The sequence below is a fragment of the Convolutriloba macropyga genome, chromosome 2 (assembly GCF_964194025.1).
Source record: "Convolutriloba macropyga chromosome 2, txConMacr16.3, whole genome shotgun sequence".
NCBI lineage: Eukaryota > Metazoa > Xenacoelomorpha > Acoela > Convolutidae > Convolutriloba > Convolutriloba macropyga.
The window spans coordinates 1345752-1355860 of record NC_134469.1 but is presented as its reverse complement, the minus strand read 5'-3'; the positions used below and the strand labels follow the sequence as shown (position 1 = coordinate 1355860).

The following is a 10109-nucleotide window of genomic DNA, read 5'->3' as shown; positions in this document are numbered from 1 at the left end:
TAAGTTAATAAAAAAACTACTTGTTTATCGATTATCTGGCATTTCATTGTATGCATTATTATGAAAGTTTGTTTATTGTAAAACAAAAGTTTGGACACTTCCTCTGTGCTTTTAATTAGACCTGCAAAACCTGTAAGATAATTCTATCCTATTTCGTGGAAATGAAAGTTTCAAATCCAACAACATGCTTAATATTGACTAATATTTGAGGGCCAAAATTTGGATCTATTCTCTCTACACCCACCCCACCCCCATGTGTTTTATGACCTCAATTTATACCTGATAAACTGCTAGTCTGTGGGGGGGGGGGAGGGGGAGGGGGGATTGGGCAGAATAGATTCAAATATTCACGGGAGGCAAAATAAAACAATTCCTGGTTGAAGATTTCAGCTCCGCATTTCGCTTGTGACGCTCGACAGAAATAAGCTCATTGCCTTCGCTGAAAGCGTCCAAGAGACCAGGAGCCACGATGACAAACGAGACGACATCATTCAGATCAGAGGGCTTGGTCAGTTCCGGGGGAGTTTCTTCTGACAAACTGATGTACCCATTTCGACACAAGTAAACACTTTGAACAGTTGTCTGGAAAACTTTGAAACTACTTTGGAGCGAAATTTTTTGTTGACTGCATTCACCATCCAGGTCTGCAATTTGGAAGTCGGCTTGAGCGTTCCAGTTTGTTTCAAGGAGCAATAATGGTACTAAAAAGAAAAACATATTTATAAAAAAAAGTGAACTTCCAGTGATTACAGTCTGAGCTTTAGTTCCAGTTTTGTTTCCTTGTATTTCAGTTTTGCATAATGTTAACTTACAAACCGAAAATGAAATGTTTTGCTCGAGAATATCGCGTGTTAAAATATCATGAAGGTTAATGAAGGTTGATTTTTTACTGCTCACAAAGGACGCTAACCAAATGCAGATCAGTTATTGGTCAAGATATTAAATTTTTCTAACATTAAGGAAGAGAAGCAATTTAACTCATCAGAAATTTGAAAGATATTTTGGTAATTTGTTAGCTGTTCTATTCGAAAGTTCGTTACTTTTTAAAAAATCGCATAAATGATAATTATGAAATACATGAATACATGGCATCAAATCAGAAATTCATGACATCTTTCATCTAGGAGTGTCAGGTCAAGGTTCTCTCGTTCAGGCTTTTTAAGTTAACATCTATTTCTGTGAGAACTAAGATGACAAAACATGATAACGAATGGTCTAGTTTCAACAAATTTAATTTCAACTTTGACAAAATCAGCATTATCGAGGTGGCACTCGAATATACAAATGATTCGTCGATAGATTTAGTTGCAAAACATATTGCTACCGAAATTAAAAAACGAATTAAAGATCTCAAAAAAACTTTACGTCAAGCCTGACTTACAATTGTCACCTTCAGACGGCTACACAGAAAGATTTTCAGAAAATAAATCATCTTTGAAGGATAAAACCCGGCAGCTCAAAGGAAACTACCTAATGCACTTTGGCAAAAACCGATATACAATATCTGTGGTCTTTTATGCTTTGAATATTTGGAACCAGGACTTCAAAATCTTCAACTCTTGGATAGATTAAATATCTTTATAGAAAATAGATATCATGCCATTCAACCTCCGGTGATATGGAACACGCTGAGAACCTCATTGGCCATTGTCTATTGACAGGCTGTTATTTTCGGATTTTATGCAACTTCATTCTACGTAACAATTCTATGTTGGGCCTAACTTCAATGAATTCCTCAGATCACTGGTCATTAACTTCTAAATGTGAAAAGAACACATCAATCGGAAATCCTTTATTTAAAACAAATTTGTTTTTCGCAAAAATCTGAAAAAATTTCACTTCAACATTGTAGTTTGATTTAGTAAATTTTTATCTCAGTTATAATGTTTAACTATTCATTCACCATAAAAATATCCAAGTCAGTTGCGAAGAAGTGAAAAATTTTTTGAAAAAAGAAACAATAAAAAGAGTCATCTACAGAAGTTACTCTTCAGAATGTAAAGTTTTCGAAAAATTGTTACTATTGAAAAACGATTTTATCCCAATCGTGGGAAAACCAAGCTGATTGTAATTATGTTTGTTTGATATCATTATTATAATTATTACTATTAATATTTTTATTATTATTATCGTTATTATTATTATTATTATTATTATTATTCTTATTATTATTATTATTATTATTATTATTATTATTATTATTATTATTATTATTATTATTATTATTCTTATTGTTATTATTATAATTATTATTATTATTATTATTATTATTATTATTATTTATATTATTATTAATATTATTATTATTATTATTATTATTATTATTATACTTATTATTATTATTATTAATATTATTATTATTATTATTATTTTTATTATTATTATTATTGTTATTATTATTATTATTATAATTATTATTGATAAGACTTATTCAAAACGCTTAGAGTCAAGTCGTTAGTTTATCTCTTTCACCGAGGTATTTGGTTAACATTCAATATCATAGCATAACATTTCAGTTCAGATCAGAAGCAGTGTAAAGTTTTACAGAAATAAAGTTGTTCGTTGTTCGTCGTTCATAAAGTCGTTTGGGTCGGATGAGGTGACAATCTCGAATGGTGGGGTTCCTGGGGAATCGGCTTCGATACTGTGAATTTTTACAGTTGGTGAAAGTTTTAGTACTGCTTTGTTGACCAACGTAAAGCTCTTGTTGTCGGATGAGCTGGAGTTTCGAAGTTTACGCTCGGCGCGTACTTTTGATTCCCTGCTTTGTAGTAGTGCAGCGGCTTTTGACCTTTGGTCGAATAAGGCAGAGCTTGAAGGTTTCGTGAGGCGGGCCTTGGCGTTCTTTAGCCATTGAGGTCTTTTAGGAGTCCCTGGGGATTTTTGAGTTTCTGACGCAATGAGATTCCCAGATTCTGTAGTACGTTTCTGCCCATCAGGTTGTTAGTTTTGTGTCCTACCACGAGGATCTTACAGTTTTGGGCTGTCCATGATCCCGATTGAAGTATGAGGTTCAATTCTCCTTAAAATTTAATGTTGTTGTTGTTGCAACATTTGTACTTTGTTTGGCTGGTGTATTGTTGAAGTTGGACTTTAAGATTGTGTTTCATAATTTTGTTTGCTGGTTCATTTGTGATAAAACTCCTTGGGGATCCTGTGTCGGCTAACCATTGTATTTTCAGTTTGTTTGTAGTAGTTTCCACCCAGATTTCTTTTGACATAGCTGTATTGAGTTGTACGTTTTGTACTTCTTTGAACGTCTCTGGTGCTATATGATTGATATCAGCCCAGTCCTCTGATAGTTCTTTTATATATAGTGCGGATTCTGGGTCGACTGATTCGATCTCTTCTTCTTCTTCTTTTTCTTCCTGTTCGATAAGTTGTTCTTGTATTTGTCGTACTTTTAGTTGGTTACTACTACTTGTCCCTGGCGACGTTAGAGTGGTTTCGTCTCCGTATTTGGTTTCGTCTCCGTGCTGGTAGGGTTTCGTCTCCGTGCTGGTAGGGGGCGGGATTTTGGACCTACACATTTTAGCGAAGTGTCCAGTTTTTTTGCAGATGTTGCATACGGCTTGTTTTGCCTGGTTCATATGACCTGCTGTGAATTTACCTCCACATCTCCAGCATTTTTCGTTTGTTTTGTTTGTTTGTTGGATATTTTGTTGTTGGGGTCGTGTTGCGGAGCGTGCGTTTTTGTTTGTTATCGCGTTCACCTGACTATTCTAGCTCGGGGATGATGTACGGAGAATTTCTTTCTGGTTCTCCTGTCCTCTTCCCCTAGACAGTTCGTAGTTTGAAACTTTTGCTGCGGTGCGCACCTCCGACAGTAATTCCATCTGCGTAGCGGTGTTATTCAACTTAGCGATGAAGAAGTCTTTAAAGAGGTCTTCTTCAACGTTCCCCAGGGCTGCTTTTAAGCCTAGTTCTCGTAACCTGCTGAAGAATGTCTCCAGGTTTTCGCTTGGATGCTGCTGTACAGTAATCAGTTGAAATCTATCGAAAGTTAGATTTCGTGGACGAGTGAAGGTCAGTGCTAGATCGTATACGAGTTCGTTTGTGGAATAGCGGTCGATCGTGGTATGGGGATTTCTCTGGTGGAATATTCTGGTGGCATCTGTCCCTAGGGACAGATACGTCAGGCTTTTCACTTTTAGATCGGCTTCTTCCCAAGTATACCTATCGATCATTTGCTCCTGCTCCTAATTTGTTTGCATTCATTCTCCCAGTCGACTTTGCGTCGCTCGTTTCGTATCTCTCGTTTCCTGTTCTCTTCTTCGATTGCGTTTTCAACCCTTTCTTCAAATGTTGGCATTATAATGTAGAAGAGATCGTTTGCTGTTGGTTTGATCTGAGAGGTAGATCCACATGCATATTTTCTTTGGCCATCACTGCCATTTTAAACGTGGAAAACCACGTTTGCCATTCGTTTGTTGGATTGGCCCCGTTGTCCCAGAATAGGGGTACACCAATCGGTGATTTCATTGTTGACTGCGCCATGTTAAGGCTTAATCAAAACGCTTAGAGTCAAGTCGTTAATTTATTTCTTTCACCGAGGGATTCGATTAACATTCAATATCATAGCATAACAATTCAGTTCAGATCAGAAGCGGACTAAAGTTTTACAGAAATAAAGTGGGTCAGACAGTACCTCCCCGTACCTGCTAAATTAGTCCACGATTGATTCGCTATAGAGTTTCAAGTAAAAAAGTTAACAATGGTACATAGAAAGAAAGAGAGTATTTACTGTAAGTTCATGAAGAGTTTATAGAGGTGATGAAGTTAAGTTAATAGTCAGTCCCTAGGGAACGGTGTTTCCCGCACCACAATTATTATTATTATTATCCTTACTATTATTATTAATATTATTATCTTTATTATAATTATTATTATTAACATTTTTATTATTATTATTGTTATTATTATTATTATTATTAATATTATTATTATTATTATTATTATTATTATTATTATTATTATTATTATTGTCATTTTTTTCAATATAATAATAATAATAATTATTATTATTATTATTATTATCATTATTATTATTATTGTTTTTGTTATTTTTATTATTATTATTGTTTTTATTATACTAACAATAATAAAATTAATATTTTTATTATTACTTTTTATAATATTTTAATGCTATGATTTTTACCAGTATTACAAAGTTTTTTAAATGTGACTTATAATTTTGAAATTATTATCAATTACTATTATTATTATTATTATTATTATTATTATTATTATTGTTTTTATTATTATTTTTCTTATTATTATTATTATTATTATTATTATTATTATTATTATTATTACTATTATTATAAATAATATAACTATTGTTATTATTATTTTTTCATCGTTATTAATAATTTTATTTTTTATCATTATTATTATTATTACCCGTAATATTATTTTTATGACCGTTGTTTTGTTAAAATTTTTATAAATATTTTTTACTATTATTTTGTACTATAATTAAAATCATTAAACTTTTGAATATTATCTTTATTATTTTTTCTATTATTTTTTGTTATTATTGTTTTGTATGATTATATTTTTCAAAAAATTGCTTTTATCAAATTAGTAGTTTTATTATTTGTTCCGACTCCACTTGTGGGGGGGGAGGAACTATATACTCAAATGGTTTTTTTTGTTAAGTCATTTTTGGCCGATCGATATATTCATTGCAGAAAAATGTGAGTGGTATCATTAAAAAGATGGTCCAGCGAAGAATTCAAAATTAAAAAGATTTTTTGATTTTCGTTTTTTTCGAGGAGCTATCGAGGATTTGAATTTTGTGTCAACACTGGATATTTGTTATATTTTTGTGACTTTTCTTCAAATTAAGACATTTTCTATAAAAATAGTATTTCAAACTTAAATTTATTGCCAAAAACTGAACCAATTTTTTGTTTCTAACAGACTAAAGGCGATAAAAAATGACTAGTTCTGGTCTCATAGGGAGCTTCAATATAAAAAAAACTGAAATATATTTGAGAGCTTTTTTTTAATAAAACTTTTTTTGCTTTTTTAAGTCACCTAAAGATAAGTCACTTTTCATAAAGAAGTTCCGTAAATGAAAAACCTCCTTTACAGTCAAATGAAAACCAATGAACAAAAAAAATGTTTTCAAGTAATTGATCACATTTTTTTTAAATTCGACTCTGAGTTTTCGTAATTTTAAATGAAATTTTGAACTTCTCTTTGAGGCCTTTTTAATTTTTTGGTGTCTTATGGCAAGGACTCTTTGAATAATATTGCATTATGTTCCTTCATGAGATTTAAGTGAGCATATCTAGTGCTTTGAGTGGACAGCTAATGGCTGTTAAGAATTCAAAAACAACTTTTCGAAAATTTTTTCGAATTTTAACCAATCATAAAATTAATATCGTGAACTGTCGGTCAGTCTCTGTGATGACAGCACCCTCTTCCGTCATACTGTAATCAAATTTGATCTAGCTGGCGGTTTTATCTTCTAACTTTTAGCAAAATGACTTCAATGACACAAGATTTCGAAAAGTTTAAATTTTTTAAATATTTTTCCGTATTATTGGTTACTTTTAAAATCATATCACATTATCCTAAAATTGACAGCTCCTATTGGCTTCAAGAAGACGGTAAGTGGATCGCAGATGAATTTTTCAGAAAAAAGTTATCGTTTCAAATGGCTAAGACCCTTTCTTCTCGCACTTCCCTACTGAGTTTTTGGTTTTTGCCTGATTCTGTTGTTGTTTTCTTTGTCATAAGACTTGTTGTGATGTCTTTTTGATCACCTATGCATGACAAACATCCCCATACTCATATTGACACATGTTTGAGCGTATTTATCGACATCAGTTGAAATTTATTGAATTTAATGACCAATAAAGAATTAAAAATAATTTTTCGAAAATTTTTCGAACATTAACCAATCTTAAAATTTTCGTGAACTGTTATTCATTCTCAGTACTGACAGAACACACTTGCTTTCTAATGAAACTAAACTAAATTTCGTAGGCGGTTGGAACTTCTAACTTTTGATTATATGATTTCATTAACACAAAAAATTAAAATTAAAAAAAAAATTTTCGACATGTTCGTATTATTGGCTACTCTTATCAAATTATCCAAATATTATACACATTATCCAAAAATTATTCTAACTCCATTGGCTTAGAAAAAACGTTCAGTGGATCAGAGATAAAATTCTCAGAGAAAAGCTAACGGTTTAAATGGCTTAGGAATTTTCTTCTCGCACTTTTCTACTGATTTTTGGTTTTTGCCTGTTTATATTGTTGTTCTCAAGGTCTTAAAACTTATTTTGATCTCCTATTGATTATCTATGCATGAAAAACATTTTTTTTTGCCATCGTGTTATTTCAGAGCGTAGTTTTTGACCTCCGTTAAAAGCTTGAGTTTAATGGCTGTTAAGACTTAAAAAAAAATTTCGAAAATCTTTTGAACATTTACCAATCCTAAACTTTTTTTTCGTGAACTGTCAATCAGTTTTAGTACTTTTGGGATATCTTCTGTTTCTAATGCAGCCAAAAATAATCTTCTACCTATTAGTAAACTTCACTGCCACTAGTTTTCATAATGTTTTTTTTTAATTTTCCGGTACTTTCCCTTATTTTGGATCCTTTTGAAATTTTATCACAATATCCTAATACTTATAGTTCCTATTGGTTTAAGAAAGACATTCAACGGATTGCAAATAAAGTTTTCAGAGAAGAACTTGTGAATTAAATTGCTTCGACACTTTCCTCTTGCACTTATCTACTGAATTTTTGGTTGTTGCCTGTCTTCGTTTTTGTTTTCATCTTCACCAGCTTTTTGTAAGTTCTTATTGACCAAATATGAATGGTCAACGAACTTGTTGTCCCCTAGAGTCATATTTTAACGTATTTAGTGGTTTCCGTTGAGAGCTAATGAAACTAATGGCGTTGATACTACGAGTTTTCTCAAAAATTTCGTGGCTCTAATGTATTTTTTTTATATTTGGTATTTTGAAGCTGTATTGATAAAAAAGAATCCCATTGCTAATAGAAAACTGAATTGAACAAGAAAAGTTTTTGTTGAAAAGGTCATTTTTCAATGCCTTCGACACTTTTCTCGCTCAAATTTTTTGTTGAAATTGCTGGTTGCCTGTTTTTGTTCCTTAGGTAGTTCCTGTTTAGGTAGCCCTAAACTGCTGACAAGTCTCTTAGGCTGGTAATTGAGGGTTGAATTAATGATGTAACTCGAATCAGTAACACAGTTTATAGCCTTTAGTCTTAAAGTTTATGATATACAATTTCAAACACTTTTCAAACTTTTCAGTTTTTGTTGTTCTTTTCGTCAAATTGTAACTTAGTTTCATCAATGAGAGGTTACATCAATTTTTTTATCCCAAAAAACATATTTTTTGATAATATTGGTCACCGCTGCTTTGTTTGTTGGACAATATGCGTTTTTATAAACCTTTTTTGAGTGGTCAGTTTTTGTGCTTCTTTTTTTCTTCTTTCAGAACAATCGCGTAGTAACGGATCCCAATCGTTTACAAATGCGGCCCAAATAAACTTATTTAATCTCTCAATGTAATTCCTGCAGCTGAAATAGTAGAAACAAGAATTGAATTGGAAATACGTAATACTCAGATAATAGCTAATGATTTTAGTGGTAGCAATAGTTTGTGTTTTCGCAAACCGTTTCTAATTTTTTGGTCTTTCTTTAGCTCGTTTCTAAGGCTTAAACTACTCAAAAACCAAGCTTTTTGGTTCTGTGGTAACTTCTTTAGTAATTTATCAAGGATTATTTAGTTAGAGCTAATAATTTTTAAGACTTTTGGAATTTCTTGGTTTAAAAAAATGCTGATTAATTTTTGAATTTCGCTTCATTGATCGTTCTCTTTCTTTACTTGTAACATATTTCCGTCCGCTATATAGTTAGGAGAAGTTAACTTTGAATAGTTAAGGTTTTATCTGACTGCATTTTGACGTTAATACTAGGTGCTTTTAATTTTAGATATTCAGTTTTTGTCGTGAAGTTTTTGTTTTTGCTAATTTTTTTGGTTGTTTTTTAGTCTCATATTCTTTTTAAGGCCAAATCTCATTGGCGCTGTAATAAGGCATGGCATTATGTTATTCAATTACTAGATAGGCTGTGTATCGGTTGCTTTAAACTCAAACATCTTTTTTTGTTATTCCTTCATTTGGTTGACAATTAAGTCAAAAATGTAGATGAGCTCGGGTCGGAACATCATGTGCGAACAAACATTAACGAGCCGCCTTGTTTTATTGTAATTTTTTTCCTATTATTATTAATACTATTGTTATTATTTATTATTTTCATTTTTAATAGTTTTAATAATGTTATAATAGATTTGGGTTTTCCAATTTTACATTAAGAGCTAGCGCGCCTTCTTTTTTACTTATATCCCACTGTTTAAGGCCATTTTTACATGTCCCAGATACGTTTTGTGAAATGAAAGAGATAATATGGGCCAATTGTTCTTCATTATTTGATAGGAGTGCAAGATTAAATAAAAATTGGTGCAAATCTGTTGAGCTGCTTACATTTTACTGAACGTATTCATCGCCTTTTCAAAATTTCAAATCTCAATTTCAATCTTTCTCCAAAATTATTTTTAGCGGTTTTTAAACCTTTAATAGAATTTTTCAGCAAATCGGATTTTCCAAATTTGCTGTTTCTTAAAGATATTGGTTTTTTTTATTATCGAGCTCGCTGCTGTTTGTTTTGTTTTTGCGAAAAAATGAACTCCAGTAAATTTGTACAAAAAAGTATTGGAAAAGGACTGACATAAATCAAGATGTAGGAAAAGCAGAGTGAGGCTTAAGAAATCAATAGCAAAATTCCTTCAAAAAATCTAATTTTAGTGAATTAGTGCTTCAAAGGTTGTTCGCAGTGCTAACTCCCAACGTTTATCGCACACTTTTCCAGAGTGATTGATCTAAAATTCAGATTATCGCATTTTGCTGCTTTTCAGAAAGAAATCGAAACCCAATAGACTTCCGGGTCATCGACCATACAATATTCTTTGATTTGTACTGGGTCATATGATTTTTGGTAAACACACTAGGTCATAGAAGTAGTGGATAAAACAAGGGATTAAACCACCAGCAAAATTT

The 10109-nt window shown here is 31.7% G+C and overlaps 1 protein-coding gene across 1 annotated transcript in view; it reads right to left on the bottom strand.

The window, feature by feature from the left end:
* Nucleotides 1–339: 339 nt before the first annotated feature.
* Nucleotides 340–10109, bottom strand: part of LOC142335554 (uncharacterized) — a 35401-nt gene continuing 25631 nt past the window's right edge. The window contains exon 5 of the mRNA XM_075384091.1: nt 340–701. Coding sequence (XP_075240206.1) covers nt 340–701 — 362 coding nt within the window. The remainder of the gene's footprint in view (nt 702–10109) is intronic.